The 16,963-nt window shown below is 34.7% G+C and overlaps 1 protein-coding gene and 1 long non-coding RNA gene across 2 annotated transcripts; both read left to right on the top strand.

Moving 5' to 3' along the window:
* Nucleotides 1–78: 78 nt before the first annotated feature.
* LOC127938691 (consortin) lies at nucleotides 79–11,722 on the top strand. The gene is made up of 10 exons (XM_052535500.1): nucleotides 79–246; nucleotides 2,131–2,346; nucleotides 3,170–3,279; nucleotides 4,716–4,746; nucleotides 5,172–5,258; nucleotides 5,685–5,790; nucleotides 6,402–6,423; nucleotides 6,518–6,793; nucleotides 9,257–9,383; nucleotides 9,486–11,722. The coding sequence occupies exons 2-10, from the start codon at nucleotides 2,133–2,135 to the stop codon at nucleotides 9,695–9,697; spliced, it is 1,185 nt and encodes a 394-aa protein (XP_052391460.1). The 5' UTR covers nucleotides 79–246; nucleotides 2,131–2,132; the 3' UTR covers nucleotides 9,698–11,722.
* A 2,173-nt stretch (nucleotides 11,723–13,895) lies between these two features.
* Nucleotides 13,896–16,629, top strand: LOC127938692 (uncharacterized). Its single transcript, XR_008148778.1, has 2 exons — nucleotides 13,896–14,321; nucleotides 14,416–16,629. It is a non-coding gene; the product is annotated as an uncharacterized LOC127938692 (long non-coding RNA).
* Nucleotides 16,630–16,963: the final 334 nt, after the last annotated feature.

Below are 16,963 nucleotides of genomic sequence, written 5' to 3'. Positions count from 1 at the left end.
AACCGATGGGTGGCACTAAACGCCAAGAGAGACCGAAACATTGAAAAGAAACGCCCCTGTTTGGATCGTAAACAACTGCACAGACGCAGAGACAGACAGGGCATCGAAACTGATTGCAGATCGGTCTGTGTTTGACAGAGAGGGGTCTGTTCTCTCTGGTTGAGCAGCTCTGGGAACAGATATGGACGCTGCGCGTGAACGCGTTTACAGATGCAGACTATTGTAACATCATTACAGAAATTAACCGTAAGTACGACAGGGATATTTCAGTGAGTCATGTGTCTGTTTTTGGTTTTGAATGGTTCTGATGGAAATAAAACAGTGTTAAAGGGTAGGACGCTGTGAAAGGGGTAAAGCACGCGCCCTTTTCACTATCTTTTAATCATATATGGACTGTTTGTGTGCACTACATGCTAAACTAGATCCTTCGGGAAAATAATGTAATGTAATGTTCCAAATTCACCAGTCCATGTTATGATGCTAGGTTTATAAATCTTTTGTATTTACGTTTAATAATTTAGCAAACCGTTTAGAATAATTGGAAATTAAATAAATAACAAGTTTAAAAGTGACATATAATAATAATAACACATTATTTTCTATTCTTTTTTCTTTACTTCAAAAAAGTTTGTGATTTAGTATATTATTTATTTAATATTTTCCTCAGGCATGCGAACACCTGACTGCTGTTTAATATAGGCATGTCCTGACGTCTAACTTGGCAGGTTATTGGACACATTAATCACTTTGCCTGTCAAATTATGTTAATTCATGGTATAGTGCACTCTAAAAGTTGTGACTGTGATTTCACACTCAAAACTAAAACCAGCAATTACAACAAAAACCTTTTGATACAACATCTTTCATATTTACAGTTGTATTAAATGATGCCATTTTTACATGGTACCTCGATATAAACAATTGTGAACTTTTTCCATAACAACAAAAAATTAAAAGTTAAGTAATTTAAGTTACAGTATTGCTGTCTACTACATTCAAAAGTGACAGTAAAGACTTATATTGTTATAAGTATATTGTTACAAAATATTTTTATTTCAAGAGAATGCTGTTGATAACTTGATATTCATCAAAAAATAAAACAAAATGAAACAAAGTCCATGAAAATAATATTTTCAACACTGATAATACACTGCTGAGAATTCAGCTTTGCCAATTACATTTGTAAGTTTTAAAATTTAAAACAGCTATTTTAACTCATAAGAATAGTTTCTGTTATTACTGTTTTTTCAAACAAAATCAGAGGGCATCAGAGACTAATTTCAAAAACTTTAAATCAATCTGTAAAGTCTGGATGCATAGTATAGTAAGCAATTTGTTCAATACTTAAACTATATATTTCAGCACAGTTTGTGCAAACTGTTGCCCTCTGGCTGCATTAGATGCAGTGTCACTCTCAGCATGTCTTATTATTTGCTCAGCCTGTTGTTAGATGTTCACACTCAACTTTAATAAGGGTTCATCTTGACACCGATCAGGCCAGTTGTGGTCATGTTATGTCAAGAAACAACTCTACTTTTCTTTCAGCCTTTTCCAGCTCATCATACACCTTGTTCTGTTACCACACTGGCAGTGACACTTTATTTACACTGAGGACACTCATCCACACTCCACCCTTTTTCCATCTCTCTGTCTCTGGTTTCACTGCTCAACCTTCGAAATGCCTGGACAGAGAGAAAGACAAGAGCCCCTATCCCATGAATTATGCATTGCTGGTTCTTTTTTTTTTCTTTTTTTGATAACACTTGTCAGTTTGCACTTGCTATCGGCTTCAGGAGTAACTGAAGTGAGCATTGGTTCACTGTTAGGACACCCTGTTTGACGGCTTCACAAGCTTGTCCTCAAGAAAGACCCAAGATCTGCTTGAAAATATGTTCAACAACACCGAACCTGTCCTACTTCCGTTTTCTCTCTCAATTCTTTTGAACTGAAAGATTCATTTTATGGTAAATGTTTTGCATTGTCACTGATGGCAGATATGAACAGCATATGGAACAGCAGGGTAAAGAATTTGAAAAACTTTGTCTTTAAAATGTTTCCTCTTGAATTCTTATGAAGATATAGATTCATTTTCATGAATGTCTATCTTTTTTTTGTGTGATTGCCTTTCAGTTATGGAGAAGTCCGAGATGAGGAAGTCTGTAAGATTGAAGGAAACTCAGACTGCAGAGGACATCATTTTGTCTTTCCTAATGGCCTCTGATGAGAATCAGAACAAAATGCAGGAGGCAGAGGTTGAGGAAGCTGTTAAACACAATTCAGAGAACACGAACCTGGAAGAGAGGTCTCCTACAAGCATCAAGAGCCATAGCTGCTCTGTAGATCATGGTAAGTATTTTATATTGCTGTATTCTGGTGCTGTGAATAACCATATTGTTTTCTTGATTAATAAAATGAATACTTAAGTTGCAGTTTTTTGCACTTTTTATTCATAAACGAATCCTGAAACAATATGTATCATGGCTCCCACAAAAAAACAAAATAAGCAGCACAAAATTTTCAAAGTTTCATAATAATGAGCACCAAATCAGCATATTAGAATAACTTCTGTGACTCTGAAGACTGAAGTAATGGCTGCTGAAAATGTAGTGTTGCCATCAAATTAATAAATTAAATTTTAAGATATTTTAAAATAGACAACATTTATTTTGAATTGTTATTATGTTTCATAATATTACTGTTTTTACTGTATTTTTGTTCATAAATGCAGCCTTGGTGAGCATAAGAGACTCCTTTTAAAAATTGTTTTAAATATTTTTAATAACACACAAGTTATATTGATCCCCTTTATGATGTTTTTAATGGAGCTTGAGAGGAAGCACTATAAACCATTGGTGTATGGAAAAGAGCTGATTGAGATTTCTTGCAAATGATAATTTTGTGTTCCCTTAAAAAAAATATCAGTTTTCAGGTTTGCCTTGATATAAGGATGAGCAAACAGTGACAGAATTGTCATTTTTTTTAGCTCACTATTTATTTAAGGTTACATTTTAACGTACTGGCTAATCACATGAGATATTAAATAGTTTAATAGAATCTTTAAACAGAAATGTGGACTTGGAAAAAGTACTGGATTGATGATTTACTTGAGCTATAAGTATGCAGTAACAGCAGATTTCCTGAATTCACCCCTGGTGTGATCTCTGTACAGGCAGTCTCTCTGGGACTGTACCACCTGGGCCTAGTCCTGCTCTTCTGGCTTCACTGCAGTCCCTCGTCGAACACAATGATCACATGCTCCTCCCTCATTCCTTACACCAGGTGCGTGCACTGACAGTTTGAAAAGGTTACTCTCACATAAAGCCCACAACCAAAACAAACACTGTCATGAAAAGACCTTATTGTCTTTTAATAGAAGTGTGCATTATATGCATTTTGTCTCTTCATCTGTCAACAGATACACATGGTTCGTTAATAAAATAGGAGGATGATGCCTATACTGTTAACCAGACAAATGTTTGACTAATAAATTACACAAATTTCCCTACATTAGCTATCTTGTTTAGGTTATTTTAAGGAAATAAAAACAGTAATCTTATTCTTTTAAGCTCTTTATGTAGAAGCCTGTTTCAGTCATGGAATAAAATAATAAAGATGGTAACTTCGACTTTTTATAGGTAACTCATGCCATCCAAATTTTATATTAAGGACTTTTTTCTTACAATATTTTGAGATATAACATCAGAATGGCAAGATAAAATGTTAGAAATGTTATATATAATGTCAGTACAACATAAAGAGATGTTTCCTTGCAATTTTCATAATAAAAAAGAGTCAGAGTTGTTAGATAATCTCTCATCTGTAAAAAGGCGAAATAAGAATTTGAGTTAAAAACAGGCAATTTACCTTTTTTATGTATTCATTTAAATTATTTAATGGCAGTAACAAACAGAATTGCAAGATGTAAACTCAGAACACAGAGAAAAAAAGTCTGTGAGTTATGGACTCAGAATTGCGAGATCTAAACTAATATCTTCCATATTAAATTGTGAGAAAAAAAAAGAATTGTGGAGAAAGTCGCAATAACTTTTTTTTTGTTAGTATCAAGCTTTAGTATCTTTCTGTTTTAAACTGCCTGAATAAATTAAGACAAAATATGATTTAAGTAGTACAAAAACAATCTATTTTTGTTTTTCTATATTTGTCAGCGTTTCCGGGCATCCTGCATGTAAATAATCTTCAACACTCATCGAATACACCATGCACATTTATAATCAGCTCTGTCAACAAGACAAACTACTGAAATGTGCTCACTGGAGTTGTTTTTTTTAATCTCCCTGTAGATTTATGATAGGGGGAGCAAATTGCTCCTCAATGAGATTATTGTTGTTAGATAAAATCAAGAGTACAAGAGAAAACGATTTATTTTCCTGCATTACACTAAATATAGAAGCCCAATGTAAGAGAGTGCATTAGATGCACAAAGATAGAGCGGTTACTTTTTGCACAAAGAGCGGTTACTCGTTCACACTCACTGTCAGACTCATTCACATGTTCATGCAGTATCGTTTCATTCTATTTACGGTCCTTTTAAAGATGTTCCTCACTACAACTAATGAAATCAAGACTCTAGGTTCAGGTCTAAAAGGAAATATACTTTGATTGACCAGCTGAACACCTTTTGACCTGTCTTTGGAAGATAAATGTGGTAAGGAATTATTATATTTTACATGCTCATAGTTTTCCTTCCATTCCAGATAGCGGAGGGCTACTTCCTTGAAAAGGACTGTATCCTTTTTACATAGTTAATCCGTCTCTGTAATCATATGATTTCTGTCTGTTTCCTCTTTGATTTCCCTTTCTGTCACTAAGTGGTCCCTGTTGAAGCTGTTTTCATAGTGACCGGAACAAGCGTAATGATTTTTCCATGCTGACTTTTAGGGTGTTGCACAAAAGGAAGGATGTTGTTAGATTTTTTATTAATTTGAAACAGCGAATTTTATTATTTTATGATTGTCACCATATGGTCTTATAAAATTCAAGTTTGGTGTTGGTACGATTTTTTGATGTTTTGAAAGAAGTTTCTTATATTCACCAAGGCTGCATTATTTGATCATAAATACAGTAATATTTTGGAAACATTTATTATTTATTGTAATCATTATTATCAATTTTTATTTATATATGGTTTCTTTAAGCATTGCACATTTCAGATCAGTGGTCAGTGGAGTTTCTCCAGCTAGAGAAGCTGTATCATGAAAGACTGCTGTCTAATCTGGCCTCCATACAAAAGGAATGGGGTAAGGATGTCAGATGATTACGTATGATACTATGAAAAGATATTTCCTGAAGAACCAGGGGAGGTCACTTTGTTTGCATGTGAAGGAATTTCCTAAAGCATTGTTTTATCTTGTAAGACCCCTGGAAGTTGAATTGCTAGTTTCATCCTTCATAAGTAAACAGCAGTGGTATGGTTTGATCGCAGGAAATCGCTCATTTCCCAACTGTACTCCATTGCCCAGACCACATGTGAGTCTGTTACTTCACCAATATCACTGAAGTACAGAGGTCAGACGCTCCCTTCTTATCTGAGTTAACTGTCAACAAGGCCTGACTGTGGAAAACGAAACCTGAAGAATGTCACATAGCTGTAGCTTTTCTGGTACAAAGATTTTTTTTCATGAAATATCAGTTTCAAAGACTCAAATCCATATGTTTGGTTTCAGAGTCCCAGAGGAAAATCATCGTCCAAACCGAAAGTAACTCTAATGGAAGTGACAGAGAGAGAGAACAAATGGAACTGTTGAGTCATATCTGCAGAACACACCAGAGGTGAGACTGTGTGTAGACGAGGACTCTCCAAGCAAGCAGAGATTTATAATAATTACAGCATTTTCCCCATCCTAAAATATTAATCCATGCCAGTACCAGGCCTCATCAAGCCAAATCAAGTTAAACTGATTTATAGGGAAAAACATTAAAAAATCCCATTAATTTTTATTAATTTTTATTTATTTTGTCTTCAGTCTTAATTGCAATGTTTAAGAATGCTTTGACCTGTTCCCCATTTTATTTATTAAGAAAGATGTACATTTTACTTTGTAAGAAGTTCTCTCTAAAGGAGTGTGCATACTGTGTTTATTAGTATTTACAAATTATATTTAAAAATAAATAAATATTTTACAAATCACACACACACACACACACACACACACACACACACACACAATTTATAGATAATTTTTATGTTTAAAAGTTTGAGGTCAGGTATATTTTAATGCTTTTGAAAGTAATCTCTTATCCTCAAAGGTTGCATCATTATAAATTAAATTTTTATATGCACATATTTTATAAACATTACATAAATATTATAAATGTAGCAAATAATAAATCTAACAGAGTTGTTATACTGAAATGAATTTGACAATCTTATTCTCTTCCAGACCTAACCTCGTTTTGGAAAAGGTAAAACATTAAAAAAAAAAATATTATCCACCAGTGCAGTTTATGTTTCTGTGAATCAATTAAAGCAGTTGATTAAAGCAGTCTGTTGTTGCAGAACATGGATGACAGAAGACTACACAACAGCCCAACACTTGTGTCAGAGCACAGATCAAAATCAGAACAAGCTTCAGTGAACTCAACCGAGAGAGAAAACCGGGCAGACGACTGCTCATGGCTGGGAGCTGAACAGGAGCCAGAAGAGGACTGTGAGTCGAATGACGAGGAGGAGGAGGAGGAGGAGGAGGAAGATCTTGAGGAAGATGAGTGCTGGACTGAGGAGCTGCAGGATGACACAGTCGTTGACGGCCAGGTTCCTGTGGATGATTTTCAGGTAGAAGAGTTAAAACGCTGTAGGCGTGATGTTAATCTCTTACATATTACCATCTGCCCTTAGAAAAAAATAAGCATGCTGAGACACCATCCGTCTGCTGCAGTCTTTCCAAACCATCCCCGATTTATATTCCTCAGGGCCTAAATATGCAATGTATTAATCTGGGTCCTGTGACTTTGCTTAGTGTTGTCATAAGATTCCCAACGGTTGTGATGTAATTATACAATAGGCTGTAGTCTGAAGTGCTACATGTCTGCTGTTACAGTACTGTTTAGTTTGGATTCACTGTTAGTGCTAGCTGTGATTGGTTTGAACAACTTTGTTTTACTCGCATTTGGGAACACAACGTTCATCATTAGAAATGTTTATAAATATGTCTGATTATTATCAATGTTAAAAGCAGTTTTGCTCCTTAATATTTTTGTGGAAACAATGATACCACTCAAACATTTGTATAAGATTTAAAAAAGAGAGAGAAATTAATAATTTTATTCATCATGTATTAAAGCGACAAAAAGTGAGTGAAGACATTTAATATTTCTATTTAATAAATGCATGAACAAATGTAATTAATATATTTGATAAATGCAAATAAATGTTATATTTATTAAGAAATCCTGACAAATTAGGTGTATTACCATTTACACAGAAAATATGAGGCAGCAAAATTGTTTTCAACATTGATAATAATCAGAAATGTTTCTTGAGAGTCAAATAAATTGTAATGATTTCTAAAAGATTAGTGATGAAGTGATGGAGTAGTGAAGAAAATTCTGCTTTGCATCACAGGAATAACATTATTATATATTAATATACTTTTTGTATTTGTAATAATATTTCACAATATTAGTTTTTTGTTTGTTTTTTTATGATCAAATATTCAGCCTTGATGAGCAGAAGATAGTTATTTCAAAATCATTAATAATTGTAATGTTTCCAAACTTTTGGCAGGTACTTTAATAATAATAACAATTCTATATACTTTACTATATTATATTCTAGTTCTTTATTACTATATTATTATATTGTTGCCATGATTATTAAATGCAGACTTTTTTTTTTTTTTTTTTTTTACAGGACAATATGTATTTTTAAAATAAAAGATATATCTTTTAATGTGCTAAAATTTATATTTTTAATAATGAGTGCTGGGGGCGTGGCTTGGGGCGTGGTCAGATTTCCCTTTTTTTTGCCTCTAGCTGATCTCATGTCTGCTTAGCCACAGGGTTTCGTGAAAGCAAAATAGTGTGATGTCATCCATAGCGTTATGGCAGCCAGCTGCAGGAATTTTATAAAGAAGCGTTCAGGGAGTGTATGGTTTCTCAAAGCCATTGGGTGTGGTTGTCTTAAATAACAGTCAGACTGCATAAACCTTCTCCAGAACTGTGTCAAAGTTACTGACTTTTTCAGTCAACAAACACGTTGACTGAATGATGATAACATTATTTGTTTGTTTGCTATACACAGTTATTTTATACAGATTTAAAGCAATTTTGTTTTATCCTCTGATTTGATTTGATTTGATTTGACACAAAAAAACTAGACTCATTTGTACATAATGACATGCTATGAGGCATATTAGAAAAAAATAAAAAATAAACATAATGAATGAATTTAAAGAAAAACATTCCAAACCTGTATGACCTGTATTTCTTCTTTGAACACAAAAGAAAATATTTCAAAAACAGTTTCAACTTTCCTTGTCAATACAATGAAGGTCAACAGGGTCCAAAACATCTCTGTGAGAAAAAAAATTAATAATAAAAAAAAAAAACTGATACATTTGACAAAATATTATATTTTGTGTTCTATAGAAGAAAGTAGATCGTAAAAGTAGATTTCAAATGAGCAAATCATAACAACATTAATATTCATTTTAGGTGAACTATCCCTTGAAATGAAAATGAATTGAATTTGCACTTGTAGTGTGCTTCAAGTATTAGAAGTATATTTAAAAAAAGATGAAAAAGATATATGAAATTAAACACTTTAAAAGGAGAACTTTGTAAAATGTATTTGTTATTTTAAGATCACGTTTTAATATTTTTTTGTCATGCTTTATTTAAGTACACTTGTTTTAATTTTAGAAATAGTTATGAAATTACATATAATGATGTACTGTACATTTTAAAGTAGTACATTTTCATTTAATTGTAAATAACATTTAGTTATGTGTCTAAAAATATAATATTTAGTGCGCACTTAAGTATATTCTTAAGTATAATTTCCATAAGAAGTGCTCTTTTTAAAAGTGTGCTTCTTTTTTCCCAAGGATCCCTTAGAGTCTGATCACAAAAATGCAGTTCAGTTCAGTTCATTGTGGTTATTGCACATGCTGACCCCTAGTGGTTATTGTTTGTTATTACATAATTTGCTATCTGCATGTTTCTTAAAAATAATTTGCACTAGATTTTGTACAGTTTCTTTCATTCATTTCATGCTTTAATTCTAATATTTCTGTAGAAATATGGCTTAGTCTCCATTTTAAAGAAGAGAGTCTACGTCAAGGAAACGGAGAATGCCTTGCCACTAAAAGACTCAACCAAGCGCAGAGTCCGCTTTAGAGAGCCTGAAGATGCTTTCGATCAAGGTATGATTGTAAACAAATACTCACACAGGGCCTTTGAGTTTTCAGATTTCTGTTCTGCATTAATGTGAGACTGATCAAAGCTCATCTTTCTCATGCATACAGATGAGTCGGCCAGAAACTCTTGCCTCATCCTTCTCATCTTGTGTCTGGTTACCGTGGTGATTAGCATGGGTGGGACGGCTCTTTATTGTCTCGTTGGAGAGGCGTACTCAAATGTGTGTGTCGACTTCTCACAAAACGTGGACTTTTACTTTGGACCTGTACGACGGGGAGTGGACGCTCTCGCACAGTGGCTGTCTTCTGATGGATTATAACAGCAATTTTAAGCTATTTTAAATGGAACTCTTTCTTAATAGTAACATTTTTCCGATGATAAACAACAGTATTCTTCTTGAGATATGCACTAATGCACATTACCAGACTGGCCTTAAGAAATACTGCTTTAGTGAGACTATACAAATCACACGGGGCTTCCTAATGCATAAATGAATTTGTATAAAATATTTAATAATGGTACAAAAAAACTGAACATTACAGATAATCCTAATATAACACTTGTTACAGATAGTCTTAATAAACCACTGCCATTCTTCGAATCAGTAAAGCCCCTTTCACACTGCCATTCCGGCAAATACAGGGGTAAAGTGTTCCTGCAATTGGCCCCTGGTCGCTAGATTTGGCACTTTCACACTGCCAGTGATGACCCGGGATATGTGCGTGCTTTCACACACAACCCTTGAAGATCCCGTAACGACACGTGACATCAGCGCGACGTGTAATGTACGAGTCGACAACGCTAGGCACGTTATACTTTCACTGAAGCAAGCAAATGGTCTCGGCGTCAGCGCGGAAAGTGAGTAACTAACTGATCTCTGCTTCATTACAGTTTGCACATATGTTTTCGTCGCGAATGTTGATCTTCCTTCAAAACAGCCGGTAAAAGAGTCGCACGATAACGCGCGGCATCACTTCGACACGGAATTAGATCTGGCTTTTGTTCACACAGTGCTTGTCCCGGGTCGAACCCCCCCAATGTTACTAGGTCCCTGACCCGGGTTCAATTCGGTAATCAATTCCGGGACGTGGTTGCTTTCACACAGAAGGCGACCCGGCAATGTTCCGGAAATATTGCGGGTCCGACGTGCAGTGTGAAAGGGGCTTAACTGTAACATTGAAATAACTGCATTTGGAGCCAGTCATTTTTTTTTTTTTTTTTTGTCAGTTTTAGTACTCCAGGACACTACATTCCATGATTATTTTTGTCTTTATGTTTTTATTTTGACTTGTCACTTTTCAATGGGGCAATAATTACTGAAATTATTATAGTATGAACAAATTAAGCATAAATGGGTACATTGTTAAAGTAATAGTACTCTCAAAAATTAACATTAGCTAATAATTTACTCCCCGTAAAGGCCATCCGAGATGTAGATGAGTTTGTTTCTTCATCAGCACAGATCTGGAGGGATGTAGCATTGCTTCACTGGCTTACAGATGGATCCTCTGCAGCGAATGGGAGCCGGCAAAATAAGAGTCTGAACAGCTGATAAAAATTTTTTTTTGAGTAATTCACAAGAATCCATTCTATCAATTAACATCTTGTGAAATGAAAAGCTGCGTTTATAAGAAACAAATCCATCATTCAGGAGTTTGAATATTTTAATTTTAAATATTTTGATATGCTCAGAACCAAAACGCTGTTTCATTATATGTGTTTATGTTTTTTTTTTCTCCAAGTAATGTTGAATGTTAATGATCTCTGAATTATGGTTGTAAATGAGTTTTTATATATATATATATATATATTATGCTGTATAGCTCTGTCAATAATAATATTGGATTGGTCCTCTGAATGGTAGAGTATATGACACAGCAGTAAATGGATTCGGCACACATAATATAGCCAATAGTGAAGTAGGAGAATTTCTCTTTAGAAACACACACCCACAGACTGACTCAATAGCTCATTTCATTTCAGGATCCAATAGCAACTTTGCTCCAATTGAAACTTTAAGATTCACAGCACAGCAAAAACTATTATAGTGACACAGGCCTGACTAAGAGGCATTATCGTGATTTTGAAATGTGACTAATGCAAAGTAGGCTATGTATTGAAATAATTCATATTGCTTAATTTAATTATACAATATGTGAATCATTGAAGACAAAACTGTACAGTTGGTGCCGAAGGTCTGAAATATAATAATTTGTAATAAAAATGTACTCATAAATAGACAATTGTTGTAAATTGATAAATAGAAGAATTTTCACAAGTAGTGCATATATTTGCTGGCACATGTTAATAGTCACAAAATAAACTGGCACCCTCCTCTGTGTAACTGTTGTGGTAATATCACCTTTCGAGCAGGAGATGGCTCTCTACTTCATTGTGTGACACTTTCTGGAATTTGCACCCACAAACAGTGGGATTTATGGTTTAGGTAGATTTATCAGAAACTCAATCTGATCCACGGGACGTCTGTATTTTGCACTGATGCTGTACAGTGACGGCAGAGAAGAAGCAGCGGCCGCAGTGACCTCGTCTGTGTTTGCCTCGCGCGCAGATCACAGACACAGCGACGGTACGAAAGACCGTACTGCGTCATAACCGATAGAGTTCGGAGCGACGGATTCACCGATGTGTACCGAGGGTCCCGGAGGGACATTACAAAGAGCTGTATCCGGACAAAGCCACGACCGACTGGAAAAAGCACTCATTCAGGCAGCTGACGCTCTCTGTACGTTTTTGTAGTTTTCAGTCTTCAGCCTTCTTAACATTGAAGCGCACGTGCCACAAATAATATAGTTATTACCAGAAACAGAACAGAAAAAAATATTAGTAACCGAATAGTAAGTAGTCTATAAGCAGCACTACAAAAACAAAAACGAAAAAAAAAAAAAACACAAAGAAAAAAGTTATATATATTGTACATCATATGTGTATTGCTAAATTATAACAATGCAATTATATTAGACATAGCCTACGTGTGATTGTGTAGTAACATAGTAATAAAATGTATCATAGTACCCTAAAATACCATATGGTATGTTATTCTGTAGTGTTAATTATATATATATATATATATATATATATATATATATATATATATATATATATATATATATATATATATATATATATATATATATATATGTCATGGCTAGACATGAGGCAGTGAGCTCATTGTATTAGTTGAGCTTCAGCAGATTTTGTCCATTGAGATTATCAAATGGGATTACAGGGTTTGAGAATATTGTTGATTAAAGGCATAATGTTTGGACAATCCCATCATCATCTGGAATAGGCTGTACTGACACTCGAGGTCGAGGATTTTAAACCGATTCTATTTCTCTCTCTCTCTCTCTCTCTCTCTCTCTCTCTCTATCTATCTATCTATCTATCTATCTATACTATCTATGCATTACATAAAATTTTATAATTTGCAGCATTTTGAGCTGTTAGAGAAGAGAGATCCATCTGTCTCTGACATTCCATCATTTGTCTGCAGGTAACGCAGAGCTGAAGTGTGTGGAGGTTATTGTAACAGTTATTGTAACAGATGTAGCCTGAGCCAGAGTCATTAACCATCATGTGCAAACAAGGCTTCATTGTGCTCAACTGCGTGGGACCAGTAAGTCCACAAAGAGTGTTGTTAAAAAGCACAGGAAGGGGTCAGTTTACACATCTGTGCATTCACACCTGTCCCAGTGCAGCCATAGGCCAACGGTGGCTCTATGACAAAAAATGATAAATGGAGTTGTGTCATTCTGAGAGAACTGTTGACTGAATGCCATGGTCCAGAGGTGTCTTCTCTCAACAGTTTTACAGATATTCTTTCAACACAGTTTTTTGGTCAGAAATACAGTAAAAACAGTAATACTGTGAAATATTTGTATAATTTAAAATTCTATTTTAATATGTTTTTAAATTGTAATTTATTTCTATGGTGGCAAAGCTGAATTTTCAGCAGTCATTACTCCAGTTTTAAGCGTCACATGATCCTTCAGAAAGCATTCTAACATGCTGATTTAGTGCTCAAGAAACATTTCTCATTAATATCAGTTGTGTGTTACTTAATTTTTTTTTGGAAATCTTAATAAAAAGATTCGTTAATGACCGTTTATTCGTTATTAATTATTCGTTAATAATTTATTTGAAAAATAAATATTTTGAAATTTTTTTAAATGTATTTTTTATGTCAATTAAATGCATCCTTGCTAAATAAAAAAATTACTTATTAAAAAGCCTGACCCAACATTTAATTAGTGACACAAATCTTTTTGATTCTTAAATTTATTTATTTGTTTATTTATTTATTTTTGTTGACAGAACTACCACAGTAAAGCTCAGGAGAATATAATTGAAAGCTTTGGGTTTGTTTCAATACCAGCAGATATAGGCATCCTTCATATCACTTTAAAGGCGGGTTGCATGTGTGTAAAGATGTTCTATTATTATTAAAATAATTTAAAATAATTGATTGTTTAAAAAAATACGGCATAAACATTTATTATTAGTTATATAATATATATATGAATTACAGTGACTACTTATGATCTACAGTACTGGACAGTACTAAAACTCCAGTGTTTTAGAGAAAAAAATCATAACAGGTTTAGAGGTGCACTTTGCATGATTGTTCTTATGGTAAAGCACGCATATGTTACTGTGATATTTGCCCTGTGTGCCCTTTGACCTTTGCTTCACACAGCCCTTGTGCTGTCAGTTTCTTTAATCTCATCCCGATTAGTGGGAAGTATCATTGACAAATGATGCTCAGTATTTACAGGATGTGAGTGTCTGTCGTTCTCTTTTGAAGCGCTGCTGTGGGCAAACATGCCTGCAGAGCAGCAGATGTCTGACAACTCCTCTGCCTGGCTTTCACAGGAACGCTCACTGCTGTGGAGAGCTTTTTAACCATCAACACCGGACCTGAGGTGAGCAACAGCTCATAATGTTTGCAGATCTATATTAAGGGTCCATAGGAATTTAATTGACTTATTGAATATGAGCTCTTTTGATTTGATCTAGGTTTCAAGCAGTGCTTAAATTAAGCTTTGAGAATCCACAAGTTGCAAGCTGCTCATGAATAATGCGAAGAACTCTCACATCCTGATGGACCAACTAGGAATTTGTGGGATTTCATGGTAACGAGAAACTTGATTGCAAAAGTGACATAGTTCAGGTTTTAAATGTTTTTGTTTGGGATTTAAAAAATAGTTATTCTGAAACATTTTATACATTTACATTAAGATTTTATATAAATTCTAGTGTACCGGGGAGCAGACAGAATGATGTGAATATTATGAAGAAAGTTGGTCCATATTATGTAGTATTTCCTAATCAAATTGTTATCTTATTTCTTGCTGTTTTAATCGGATATGAAGAGAGTTATAGCAGATTGTTTGCATCAGGCCCATTGCATGTCGTCAATGAAGCTGTTGATGTCTTTTGTTCAGCTGTCTTGTCTTCTTCATCAGGGAGGATGTGGTCATGATGCAATGTGGCAGTCAGCCATGGCTTTGCTGACAGTGCCAGTCTCAGAAGAATAAGGAAGAAGTTTGCACATAAACCTTGTCAGTTGTCGGCGCTAGAATTAAAAAGTGGTGATTTTAAGTATTTATAAAAGAATTCTCAGCATTTCATTCTATGAATACTTTCATGATTCGTAAGCTTTATTTAGCAGCTGACTCCCAAAGGAGTGAAGGGGAATAGTTCTCAGGATGGAAATCTGGACTCGTGTTAATTTGCTTGCTATTTTGGTGTACCCCAGGGGAGCTCTGTTCTTCAGAAAGGAGATCGAGCAGTATGCTGTTCCCTTCATGGGTTCAGATCCGTCTGTGGTGGACATTTAGTCTGATATTATATTTTGTTATACACAAGGTTACAGTGTACTTTTGGTTTATAGTGAAAATTTCAACTTTTATATATATAAATCTCATTATACTTATTTATTCATATTATATATTCTTCCCTAATTTGTCATTTATAGTAATATGACTTAAACAAGTCAACATTTCTGCAGTTTTGAAGACCATGCCAGTTTTCAGTTTTTGTTAGCCGAACAATTTTTACCCAGTGCTGCAGAAACCCAGTATTCAGTTTTCTTAAACTGTTACATCTAATGGGTTCTTGACTTCCCTTCTGCTTCCTCTTAAAAAAGATAGTCTTTGACAGCTTCTTCCCTCGCTTTCCAAACACCATTATGCCTCTTACTAGTTTTAATTACATTTCTTTTCGATCTGTCTTGTGCGAGCATGATTACTGTGATAGTGCTCCGAAAGCCTCCGTGGAAAGAGCAGGGGATGATTCACAGTCTTTGTGATTCATCGTCCTTCTCTTTCATCTCCATAGTGATGACCACAGTGTACAGGGTGATGTCTTGAAGGTCAACAGGGTGTTGTCAGTATGTGGTCATTTTTGATTGATGTTTTGCTGTGGACCCCAAAGTGTGCGTTAATAATTTAACAGTCACAAATGTGTGCAGTTCAATGTCTTACTCACTTTGTTTTTGTTGTTGTTCAGTGCTGAACTGGTTTCATCTATGCTCTTGTCCTCAGGTTAAGTACCTGGCATATGTAGGTATTGGTGGTCTCTTTTCCATGCTGAAGACCCTCTTTGCAGGTGTGGTCTTCTGGTTCATAGTGAAATTTAGTATCGGCTGGGGATTGCTTACTCAGGTCCAGCAGCATTTTAAAAAATCATTGGATTTCTATTGAGCTGCTACAAGAAAATATAATGCTTAAAACTCTCATTCATACCACATCACATAAACAACTGCTTATATAAACTCACAAATGTCAACTAAAATATGTTTCTTCTTTATTAGTTTCCAGAATTTTGCTCATTTGGTTTGTTCTCCAAGAACGGACCAACAAGAAAGCAGGTAAAAAAAATAATGCACTGAAATTTCTAAAACACAAAATGTCTAACATCTCTCATACACAGCCCTTATTTGAAAAGACACTGAAAAGAATAAGAAATGGTTCTTGTCCACCAAATCAGCATATTAGAATGATTGCATGTGACACTGAAGACTGGAGTAATGGTACTGAAAATTCAGATTTACATTCTAACATATATTCAAATCGAAAAAAGTAATTTTACATTACAATAATGTATCACAATTTTACTGTTTTTGACCCAATAAATGCAGCCTTGGTGATCATAAAATAACTGTTTTTGAACGATAATTTTTGTGAACCACCTCATGTATTGATGTTTTAATAAAAATCAACCTCTGTGTGTCATATTTGAAGGAACATCGATTTACGTGATGGTGTGATGCAGTCAATACTCAGTGTTATTTGTGTGGAATATGTGACATCCTTTCTCTGTCTCACCCATTGCCCTTTTATTGGTCCTCACAGGGCTGGCGTGTACACTCCAGGGTCAGCGTTTGGAAGAACCACCCTAATCGACCGTCTGAACAAACACAGAATCCAGTTCTTATGGAAGAACGGACAGTAGAAATGAGCACTCTGACAGATTTATTCAGCCTAGATTACCTCTTTTGTTATAGAAATTAAAAAAAATTGTATTGCCTTGTGTAGTCAAAAAGGATTGTGATGAGTGACGT

The sequence above is a fragment of the Carassius gibelio genome, chromosome A20 (genome assembly GCF_023724105.1).
Source record: "Carassius gibelio isolate Cgi1373 ecotype wild population from Czech Republic chromosome A20, carGib1.2-hapl.c, whole genome shotgun sequence".
Lineage (NCBI taxonomy): Eukaryota > Metazoa > Chordata > Actinopteri > Cypriniformes > Cyprinidae > Carassius > Carassius gibelio.
This window is presented reverse-complemented; position numbering and strand designations above follow the sequence as displayed.